A 12,002-nucleotide genomic window follows, 5' to 3' on the forward strand; every position below is an offset into this window, starting at 1 on the left:
CGCTTTGCTTTTGGTTAATTTTTTATATGGCTTTTTCTATAATTAGTAAATAGAAAAAAAGATTGGCAAGTGTCCAGTCTTTAAATAATCATATATACTGGTACATTTGTGAGTTCATTTCCTAGTGAGTTTTATTTAAAAGAATTGCAGTAATTGCAAGCTTTTTCTTGTTGTTTATTAAAAACCAGTCAAAGTCATAATGTGAACTTTCTTTCTGCTGACAAATCTGCCCCTTGTTGCCTTCCACATTCACTAATCAGATATGACATATTTATGAGTTCACCCAATATGTAATCATATTTAGTAGAAGCCGTTAAAATATTAATGTAATAATCCTACTGAAAAATGTGATGTTTACTTCTGTTGAAATGTATATTCCATTCTATACATACAGCCACTATTTTCTTTTCATTTGTACTCTCACCATCCCCCCCCCACCCCACCCCACCAAAGAAGATGATAAACTACTTCTTTGGTCACTAAAAGTTTTAAAGTCTTTTTAAGAACTGAAAGCTGGAATATTAAAAGTTGTGATCTCATCTTTGGGCATTCATCACCTTTTACTCTGCATATTTAATTTATGGCCAAAATTCTTTCCATTTCTCTTGAAATTCCCTTGTTAAAAGATGCTCAAGTACCAGTGGTTTCTATTCTTCTAGGTTCCTGTTTCTTTTCTACCCTGGTTTTTGGGAGTTCTAGAGCTGTTCTGAGCCTCCCTGCTATCACCATCTCCACCACTAGGTGTGCTTACTTATTTCTTTCAGTCCTAATCAAAATGTAGACATTATTTCCTCTTAATTCGACCAAGACCATGTTGACTTTTTTTAAAGAGATGTTTTTACAAAGAAATCAAACAATAGAAAAAAAGAACTTTAAAATAAATCAGTGTTTTGGGATTCTTATTTAACTAAAGCCTGGCAATAGAATAGAGAGTATAGTATAGACCTTTTAAAAATCCCCCCTTCCCCTTCAAAACTCTTGAATGTTTTTTCTTGTTTCTCCAGCCCCAGGAGCAAGAACCCTGGTTTTATCCCCTTGCAGGTTAATGTAGCAGATTAAATGTTTGAAAGATCAGCCCTACTCAAGAAGTAAATCATTATACTGAAATAAATTTGTATTATAACCCAGACTTAAAATTCTCAACAAGTTCTTTCTCCTTCTCTTGTGAGGATAAAATATCTTTCTTCTAAGTACTTCCTAACCTGCCTCTTCTAATTTTAGCTACGATCACTTCTTACCTGGATTATTTTATCAACCTTCTAATTGGTCTTCATCCTAATTTTAGTTACGATTACCTCTTACCTGGATTATTTTATCAACCTTCTAATTGGTCTTCATCCTCTGCTCTCGCAACTTGCTCTTGTTATCCCCTTCCAATCTCCCCAGCCTCTGCCCCCATTCTCTGTATGACAGCTAGTATAAATATTCCTAAAGCAGGAATCAGATGATGTCATATTTGACTACTTCCGAACCTTCAGGGGCTCTCCTTTACATTAAGGATGAAATCCACACTCCTTACTGTGTCCCAGAAGGCCTTATATGATCTGGCCCCAGGACCCCTCACTGAACTCATTTCCACCTTCTCCTTCATTCACTCCACCCCAGACATACTAGACTTCTTTCTCTCTTTCCCTTAAACACACCCTTTGACTTGCTCTTCCTTCTGTCTGGAAGGCTTTTCCCCCAGGAATTCACAAGATTGACTCTCATTATTCAGATCGCAGCTCACATGTTACCTCCTTTAGCATCATTTCATGACTATCTCAGTTAAAGTAAGTTGGACTGCTCACTATTTATTTATGTTACCTTATTTTGTTTTCTTCACAATACTTATTGGTTTCTGAAATTAACATATTTATTAAATATCCTTCCTCTACTCTTGCCCAGAAAAGGTGAAGAAATATTGTGTGCCTGTTCACCACAGTTTCCCCAGTACTTAAAAGTGCCCAACGCAGAGTAGTCACTCAATAAATAATTGTTGGTCGATTGATAACTCTGAAGTTCCAGCCTTAGTCAAAATTCGTGTCCTATCCCTCCTAGGCTACAGTCTTATCCTCAGCACAGCGCTTGCCCATTTTATTCTTAGATTCATTCATCTTAGTCATTATATCTCCTTTCCCCTACCATGGGTTTCAGTGCCATTCTTTCTTCAAGTCCTTCTTAAAGCCAAATAGAAATACCATCTGTACCTTTCTAGTTGTAAATATTACTCTTTTCACCTAGGCCTTGCTTCCCTAATTCCAAATGGTGTCCTATGTCTGGAACATTTTTTCTACTTACCACATCCTTCGTTGGTTGTTAAATAAAGCAGGGTTTGCATGCAAACTAGAAATATCTGTCATTTTCCCATCAAGTTTAGCTAGTCTGTGCTGTCTCTTCCAAGCAGCGCACAATACCCTTAGCAAAGTCAGCACACTTAATACTGCAATGATGTGGTAGTTAGGCTAGTTGGCGTCTGCAAGTATGTTATTTTTCCCTCCTGGCCCTGGCGGCAGCTTCAGAGACATTCATGGTAATTTTGAAAGTGATGCATGTAATATGTTTTTAGGGGAAGGAAATGTTAGCCCTTAGCCTTTGAGGACAAAGCTGAGGACAGTAGTATAAATACTTAAACTCTTTCATTTGTGTGCTTGTCACCTGACAGCTTCTTTCTTTTGGAGATAACTGTTCATTGTAAACAGAAAAGCAGAAGAGGAGATATGCAGGGGTGGCAGAAATGTTACCATTAAACTGAGGTTGTTTGTCAGCTTTCCTAGACATTTGAACAGTAGCGGTTGAGTCATCACGCTTTTGTTAGGAAAGCCAAATCAATTCTATTGCCACCAGTAACCATTACCCTCTTTCCCATACACTCTAATATACAACCTTTTGATTTTTTAATAATTGAATTTTTTCAGGATATCCTTGTGGATTTTTAAAGGTTCTCAAATTGAAATTTTGCTGCATTTATTTTAGACATTAGTAGAAAAATCTGTACAGGAGAATGATAAAAGGAAGGAGGTTAATAATAAAGGCCTTTATCTCCAGAGTCCTTTGCAAATGTAATATCTTAGTTGCAAATGAAATAAATATTACAATGGCATTTATCCTAGGCATACTCTATCCTTAGCATTTAAAAAAAATCAATTTTATTAAGATAATTTACATAAAATGCACCCATTTTAAGTATACAGTTCAATGAATTTTGACAAATGTATACAGCTGTGTAATAATCAAGCTGTAAAACATTTTCATTGCCTCAAAAACTTCCCTTGTGCCCTGACTCAGTCAGTCCTACCCCTACATCCAGCCCCAGCAACCACTGATCTGTTTTTATCATTATAAATTAGATTAGTTGTTCCTAGAGTTTCATATAAGTAGAATTATAAAATATGTACTCCTTGTGCCTGCCTTCTTTCATTAAGCATGTTTTTGAGATTCATCTTTATCATTTTGTGTATCTGTAGTTCATTCTTTTTGTTGTTGAGTACCATTCCATAGTATAGATCTATCACAGTTTGTTTATTCAACTCTTGATGGACATTGGGATTATTTCAGTTTGGGACTATTATGAATAAAACAGCTATAAATGTTCATGTATAAGTTTTTAGGTGGAAATATGTTTTCATTTGGAGGGCGTAAATACCTAGGAGTGGAATTGCTGGGTCAGATGGTAAGTATGTGTTCTATAAGAACCTGTCAACCGGTTTTCTAAAGTAGTTGTACCATTAAACATTACTGCCAGCAATGTATGAGATACCCAGTTGCTCCTCATTCTTGCCAATACTTGATATGGTTGGTCTTTTTAATTTTAGCCATTCTAGTTAGTATGTAGTAGTGTCTCATTGTGATTTTAAAAGTTCTTTATACATTCTAGATATAAATCCATTGTCAAATACATATGTCGCAAATATTTTCTCCTAGATTTGTATTTTTATTTTCTTAACTATTTCTTTTGGGAACCAGAGTTTAAAATTTTGCCACATGCTAACTTATCAATTTTTTTCTTTTAAAAAAATGTTTGAACCTTTCTCAAAAATCAGCTGGCTATATGTGAATCTATTTGTGGACTCTATTCAAGACCATTGATCTACATGCTTGTCTTTACACCAAACCACAATATCTTGATTACTGTTGCTTTACTGAAAATCTTGAAATACAGTGATATAAGTCCTCCATCTTTGTTTTTATTTTTCAAGATTTTTTTGGCTAAAGTTTAGGTCCTTTGCATTTCCATAAAATTTTAGAATCAGCTTGTCAGTTTGTCTGCTGGGATTTTGATTGATATTCTGTACAGATCAATTGGAAAGAATGAACATCTTAAAAATATTGAGTCCAAAGGCTTCTGAGGCTCACAATAAACTGTTTCTTGATCTGGGAGCTGGTTACATGGGTATGTTCATCTTGTGAAAATTCAGCAGGCCGTATACACTTAAAATTATGTACTTTTATGTATATCATACTTCAGTGAAAATTAAAATACAAAAATATATATTAATAGTGAGAAAGAAGGGTGTATTTTCAAAAAGAGAGTAAGAGTCCAACCTCAGCAGTGTTTAAGTGTTACTAAATTGTTGATTTATCAGGCACTTTACGGCGTTCCAGGTGAGCTAAACATACTTTTCTTAAATTATTTTATTTGATTCTCACAAAAACCCAGTGGAATAGATCCTATAATTATCCTTATTTTACAGAAAAGGGAAACAGACTCAGAAAAAAATCAAGTTATTTATTCCATGTCACACAGCCGGTAAGTTGAGGAGCCAGAATTTGAAACCAGGTTTCTACAGTATGGTGTAATGGTTAAGAGCAACTAAACTGAAGTTATGATGCATCTGAGGTGTGCGTATTTCTACCTCACAAGGAAATACTGTGGTCAAAGGGGTGGTGACTAAACTGTGGCACCAGCTGTGGAATAGCCCAAATGGTGGTAAATACATTAACTCTCAGTTTATACTGTATTTCTAATAGTCAAATGTTTTAGGTCCCATTTATGATTTGATTGTTGAAAGTATAGGAAAGTCTTGACTGAACTTTAGCTCCTGCAACAGGATAGTTCCAAATTTGTGAAGTCTTTAGGCACTTTTACATGTTAATAGTCTGACAGCCACTGATCAAAGCATGACTTTCCATGATTATAGAAACAGCTGGTTTGTTTAGAGTATAAAGAGAATAATTTCAGTACCTTGCTGGTTATTGTTCTCTGTTACTGACATTCCTAGTCTTTAGCCAGAAAACAATGTTCTGGTGGCAACTCCTGTCCATTGCCACCTTTTACAAGACAAAGGACAAATATATGAAAGATGATGGAGTGGGAGGTTTTGGTTGTTGGGATGAAAAGTGGCATTTGGTTAAGCTTGTTAGCTCTCTAAATCTTACTCCATATTTCACAAGTTTTCTTTTTCTGAGAAGCAAACAAATAACCTACACAAAAAGCAGCCCAAGGCCTGTGTCCAACAAGGTTCTTATTAATCATTTTTAGTCTATGTCATAGACAACAGTGGCATTTATGCTAGAAAACATCAAACTGTACACTAGGGCTTGCTGTTTACAGGTTTCAGCTCTTTCTGTTTAACTGGAGTGGCTAATGCCATTCTTAAAAATAGACTTTCATCTGTGTATCAGGAATCATTTGTAAAGAGGCCTGCATTGTAGGATTTAACATTTAGAAATTAAGATAAGCCTGTACCTTAAATAGCAGAAGTTGATTATCCAAATTTGATACAGTTTTATAGCATATTCACTATGTATGAACAGGTATGAACCCCATAGTAACATGGGTCTCCCTGGAGAAATGGGCTTGCCTCAGACAAATATGCTGAATGCCGATCAAATTACTTTGAAAAGTACCCAGTTGTACCACTTTGTGGTTATCCTCTAGAGAAAACCAACTTTCTTCAGAGTAACGAAAGTTTCACTTGATTTCTGAGTCTTCTAGTATTCCCCAGCTTCAAACTCGGGTATGGTCTTTGTCTCTTTTTTTTCTCATACCCCATATTCAGTCTATCAACGAATTCAGTTGGCCTTGATTTCAAACCATACATTGAATTCCAGTTATTTCTCACCCTTCTATAGCTACTTTTCTAGTCCAAACGATTGTTTCTTTCATGCAATACTGTGGTACAGTCTTTTAACTAGTCTCTTTATTTCCATTCATTTCACCTACAGTCTGTTCTCCACACAGCAGTGATCCTTTTAAGAGGTGTCCGATCATGTCACTCTTAGGTTTCTAGGTGCTTCTCTGTGCACCCTATCTCTCTGCAGAGTTTCTCATCCTCCAGATTTCTCTCTAGCAGGGAGCCTGAATTTCTTACATGGTAGCTCAAGACTCTTAAGAAGGAATGAGCAGAGCCACCTGAGCTCAGAAGCCCCAAAATGTCACTTTTTCCACATTTTGTTAGTCAAAGCCCAGATTCAAAGGCTAGTACAAACTCCACTTCTTGATGGGAGAAACAGCATTCGTGTTCAGGGAGGAAGGGAGAAACAGCATTCGTGTTCAGGGAGGAATGGAATTGTTTGGGGCCCTCTTTGGAGATTAGCTGCCATCATCTAAATGACCTGGATGATCTGGCTTGGACTACTTCTCCAACTCTATTTCTCCTTGCCCACTTGGTTTCAGACAAACTGAGCCCTCTTATTGTTCCCAGAACATGGCAGACAGACTGCCACCCAGGACCTTTGCTCTCAAAATTCCCATTGCCTAGACCATTCTTCTCGCATGTAACAAAATATCTGGTTCTTCATTTCCTTCACGTTTCATTTCAATTGTCATCTCTTTAGGGAAACTATCTCTGACTCTTTAGACTTAAATAACTATATGAGGGTGTGTGTGTGTGTGTGTGTGTGTGTGTGTGTGTGTGTGTGTGTGTGTGTGTATTTTATTGCTGTATAACAAACTACCACAAACTTAAGTTAAAACAGTATCCATCCACTAGCTCACATTTCTTTAGGTCAGAAGTCTGGCACAGCATGGCTGGGTCCTTGGCTCAGAGTACCACAAGGCTGAAATCAAGGGATTGGCCAGGCTGAGTTCTCATCTAGAGGCTCTGGGGGAAAATTCTCTTCTCAGCTCGTTGTTGTTGACAGAATTCAGTTCCTCACCTATGTAGGATTGGGGTCCTCATTTCCTTACTGGCTGTCAATTCCTAGAGGCCAACCGCATTCCTTGCCACGTGGTCTTCCTCTTCTGCAACCAGTTGAGAAAACTCTGTTTTTAAAGGACTCATTTGATTAGGTTAGACCCACCAGAGTAATCTCCTAGTCTTCAGGTCAATTGATTTAGGCCCTTGATTAAATCACTACAGTACCTACATGTTCACTTAAACAACTAAGAGAAGTTGTGTGTATACTAGGGGCCGAGAATCTTGGGGGACCATCTTACAATTTTGCCTATAGTATAATAACACATGCTTTTTTTTCTAGCCCCTTATCCTGCTTTATTTTTCTTCATAGCACTTATTGACATTATATTTTCTATTTATTCAGTTATGTTTTTAACTTACTGTACACACTAGAATATAAAAGGTCTCAATGATACTTTGTTGTTATTGTTCAATGTTGTATTCCTAGCACCTAGGACAATGTTTGGTACATTGTAGGTACTCAGTTAATATTTATTGACCGATCCAGTTAATAAAAAAGACTATGGCATATAAATTTGATGACAGCGGAGATAAGATTTTTCGGAAAGGGCAGATTAAGCATATAAATGTTACTTAAGCTTTAGCTCCAAAGGTACCAGAGTCTCAAATTATTTATTGGCCTTTCTTTGGATGGAGGATTTCTTATTTGTCTATTAAATGATAAGTCATAAGTAAGTAATTGTATAAACGTCCAGTAACTGGTGTATACAAAGAAAAGCAAATTAGCTTTTTTGCTTGCTAGTGATAATAATAATGCTTTCACCTTTCAGTTTCCATCTACATATCTCCAAATAACATCTTCCTGTGAACTTTGGGAAATGGATGCTTAATCATCCAGCAATATTCCTGATTTACCAACTTACTGTGGTATTTCTGTGACTTTCCATGTTAACAATGTCTATTTACTAATAGAGTAATAGAGTGAATGCCATCATATAGACATAACATAGCATGCCAGACTAGAAAATTATACATTTCTCTCATTTTCAGTATTTATTGTTATATGTTTCTTTTAATCTACCCCTATAGACAAAACTTGCCAATGGCACTTCCAGTATGATTGTGCCCAAGCAACGGAAACTCTCGGCAAGCTATGAGAAGGAAAAGGAACTGTGTGTCAAATATTTTGAACAGTGGTCAGAGTCTGATCAAGTGGAATTTGTGGAACATCTTATATCTCAAATGTGTCATTATCAGCATGGGCACATAAACTCGTATCTTAAACCTATGTTGCAGAGGGATTTCATAACAGCTCTGCCAGGTATGTCTGTGGGTGTTTGTGAGCCATTAATTTGCCTGGAAGATATGTTACAATGGTAATGGTACTGGATCTTCAGCTATACACCTCTCTTTTTAAAAGTCTTTATTGGCTTGATTTTTATAAATGGAGTCCTTTAACTGCACCTTCTTGGAGTATAAATACAAAAAATAAAACTTTGGAAATCAAACTCTTTTTCCCTTTGTTCTCCCTATCTGTTCACCCTGTTTTTACCCACACACTGGTCCACATAACATCTTTTCTGAACCATTATCTTTTTTTCTTTACTATGTTCTTTTAATATATTTTCCCAAGTATTTGTAATAGATGAAGTGCATATTATTTAATCTCTTTATTGAACATTTGGGTAGTTTAAAATGTCTTTTTCTATTATAAACTATTCTGTGATGGACATTCTTATTCATTAATCTTTTGGACATCCTATGGAAAAATGCCAGAAGTGGGATTCCTATATTAAAAAATTGTGAACATTTTAAGATTTTTATTACGTGTCAAACTATCCTCTAAAAGATACATACCAACTTACACCCTCCCCAAAACTGCTTATTACCACGTTGCTTTGCCAAGTACATCTTTTTTAAAAAATTGTTTTTTCAAAATTGCGATTTAAATTGCCCTGTAAAACAAAAGAAATATCTTTGTATATCTTAGGAATAAGCATTTTAAAGCTGAATTTGTACCTGTATCTTTCGTTAAATAGAATAGATTTCTGCCCCCTCTTCACTCATTAGATTTTGTTTTAGCCACAGGCAGTTTTCTTTGTGTGAACAACCTGTATGTACCTCATTACTGTACTTTCCTCATTCACTGAGACATGCTACTATCTCAAGCATATACCACTAAAAATTGAACAGGAGTTGATTAGACTAGTGTATCCTTTGCCTAATTCTGATCCTTGGTGTGTATGTGCTGACCACTTTATAAGATATTAAATCATCAGTCTAATGCTTTACAGCCATTTTAACTTATAAACTTACACCATCTGGCTACATTTAGTAAACCAAACTACTTCAAAAACTGTCTGTAATCCATTAGTGTAATGGGTTTGTTTGGAGTGTTAGGTGAAATTACTTCCAAAGACTTGTTACAGGGACATAATGAAAGATCAGGAGCAATTTGATAGCAGCCATTAAAAACAGAAATGGATTTTGGAAACTTCTGATGGTGTAGAAAGTTTCACTATAAAAATGCAGGAATTGTACCATCACTGTATTTGTATTTTGCATGAAGAACTAATTATTATATCTTTAATTGGCTTATAGTTATGTTCCTTTAATAAGAATGAGGTGATGGATAACTCCATCTGCTTATACTTAAATATGAACATGTGACACCAGCCAAACAAGATCCATTTAATGCTTTTCCAAATCTATACAATATGACTGATATCCATACGATCTTTATAATTAGAATAATGTTTAAACACATTTGGATTTTTCCTAATGGCATCCAAGTATATCTTTGTATGATTCAGGGGAAAAGCACAAAATGAAATATGGTATTCTCTTTCCTGTTTGTTAAGTTTCTGCCTAAGGGAGTGCAAGTATGAAGGTATCCTTATGCACTGTTTAAGTCTTTAGCAAAGCTCTGATATGTAACCTGTAAATAGAAATGTTTTTGAATGTTTTTGTCTCACTTGTGAATTAGAACAATAGCCAAAAGGTTTATTAGTGCGATCATCCTGTTTTATAGGATATATTCCTCTGAGGCCTCAGTACAGATTTGGGTGGTAGAGAATTTTAATTGGGAAACCTGTCTAATTTACAAAGCCCAAGATCTACTTCCACTGTTTTGCTCTGTATACCCTACAAAATAGTCTCTGAAATTCTAACCAAGTTATCTATTGGTCTGGGATTTTTTTTTTTTTTTTTTTTTTTGTCAGCTGTCATTTAGGTTTTATAGCAGCAACTATTCTCAAGCATGTGAAATTAAACTCATCCTTGAACTTAAACATACCTCTCTGTCTTTCCTCTTGGGATGTTCCCATACCAGTCTGTATTTCCTCCTTCTCTCCTTTCTGCATGCCCAAGATTCTATAACCCAGCACATTCTGACTTAGTACCTCTCCCCCAGTACATTTAAAGGATATTTCTTTTACTGAACAGCTTTGGAACTGCAGCAGTAATAGAAACAGAATGAGAAATGGACCTAATATAGAGATTTGGGGGGGGTCTGAATCACAGAGTTTGAGATGCCATCCATAGAACATCCCCTAGTGCTGAAATCCATACAGATAGATGTGAATTGTTTTCTGGAATCCTTTTTATTTTTAATGTCTTGGGGGGTTTGCTGGATGTTAGTTTTAACTTTCTTATCTAAAAGAAGATAGAAAATACTGTTCATTTCTGTAACCTTATGGAAAAATTATAGACACTCATTTTACCCAAGTCTCTGTTTGAAAAAGAAACTGTACCACACTAGGGACAGTGATATGCCTTCATATCAGAATAAATGCTGTTCTGTTTTAAAGGACCTTTTGTAAAAAATCATTCACCACCCGTGTTCTTCTTGCCTCCTCCCCCCACCAAAAGCTCGGGGTTTGGATCACATTGCTGAGAACATTCTCTCATACCTGGATGCCAAATCACTATGTGCTGCTGAACTTGTGTGCAAAGAATGGTACCGAGTGACATCTGATGGCATGTTATGGAAAAAGCTCATTGAGAGAATGGTCAGGACAGATTCTCTGTGGAGAGGCCTGGCAGAACGAAGAGGGTGGTGAGCCTTTTAATTTTCTTGCTATTTTATAGAGCTTCAGGACTTGACTGTTCAGTCATTGGAATATCGTTGGGAACCAGTGACACCATTTATCATTTAATACAGTGATTTTGCTGGTTTATAGCAAAAAAAATGTAAAATAGTTGTCCATGTACGTGGCAGTTTTTCTTCTGACCAATCACTCATAAATGACAAAATAATGTGTGTTAATACTGCTTTGCAAAAATAATGAAAACCTGACCAGTCCTCCCATTTAAAGCATTCTGTTTTCTGGACAGAAACAGTATCCTGAAAAAGGGCTGATGAGCAGTTTATAAGGCAAGTAGATGACTTTTGATCACATAGAAGCCATCAGATCCAGCTTTCTTCCCCTGAAACAGCCCAGAACAAATAATCATATTCTCCTTCAGAAGATTCCTTGCCTTTAGCCCATGCCTGTGGTGTTTTATCACCTTTGTAATCAAAATTATTTTTATGCCCAACTAGAATAAGAACTATAACCATCAGAAAATGTGAAGAATGGAATTTAATATACATAATTGTTTCTTCATAAGACTCCTATATTTTCAAGGTTTTACTTAATAGTAAATTCCTTAAGGCATTATATAGTTAGCAGCCTGACACTTCACCAATTTTGTTGTTGTTCTCTTAAACAAAACGGTACCATTTCATTAGAACTTCTGGAAGATGTCTTTTTATATAACTTGATCTCAGAGGATGTCTCTAGAATGTCACTATAAGAAAGTCAGGTGTGACTGTTTCATAAATAAAATAAAGGTGACATATTAGGTATTTTAGTTGATAGATATGCACCAGCAGGCATATGTGTGCTCATTGTTATCCTGAGCAATAAATTTTAGCAATTGTTTATTATGGATCATAAA

The 12,002-nt window shown here is 35.9% G+C and overlaps 1 protein-coding gene across 9 annotated transcripts in view; it reads left to right on the top strand.

Moving 5' to 3' along the window:
* Positions 1 to 12,002, top strand: part of BTRC (beta-transducin repeat containing E3 ubiquitin protein ligase) — a 148,837-nt gene that overhangs the window by 116,797 nt on the left and 20,038 nt on the right. For 8 of the 9 annotated variants that reach the window (XM_011378874.2, XM_023522513.1, XM_023522516.1 and 5 more), the window contains 2 exons: positions 8,151 to 8,382; positions 10,932 to 11,118. In XM_011378874.2, coding sequence (XP_011377176.1) covers positions 8,151 to 8,382; positions 10,932 to 11,118 — 419 coding nt within the window. The remainder of the gene's footprint in view (positions 1 to 8,150; positions 8,383 to 10,931; positions 11,119 to 12,002) is intronic. The other variant, XM_023522514.1, reaches the window with a different exon arrangement.

This window comes from Pteropus vampyrus, unplaced genomic scaffold (assembly GCF_000151845.1).
Source record: "Pteropus vampyrus isolate Shadow unplaced genomic scaffold, Pvam_2.0 Scaffold348, whole genome shotgun sequence".
Taxonomy (NCBI): Eukaryota; Metazoa; Chordata; class Mammalia; order Chiroptera; family Pteropodidae; genus Pteropus; species Pteropus vampyrus.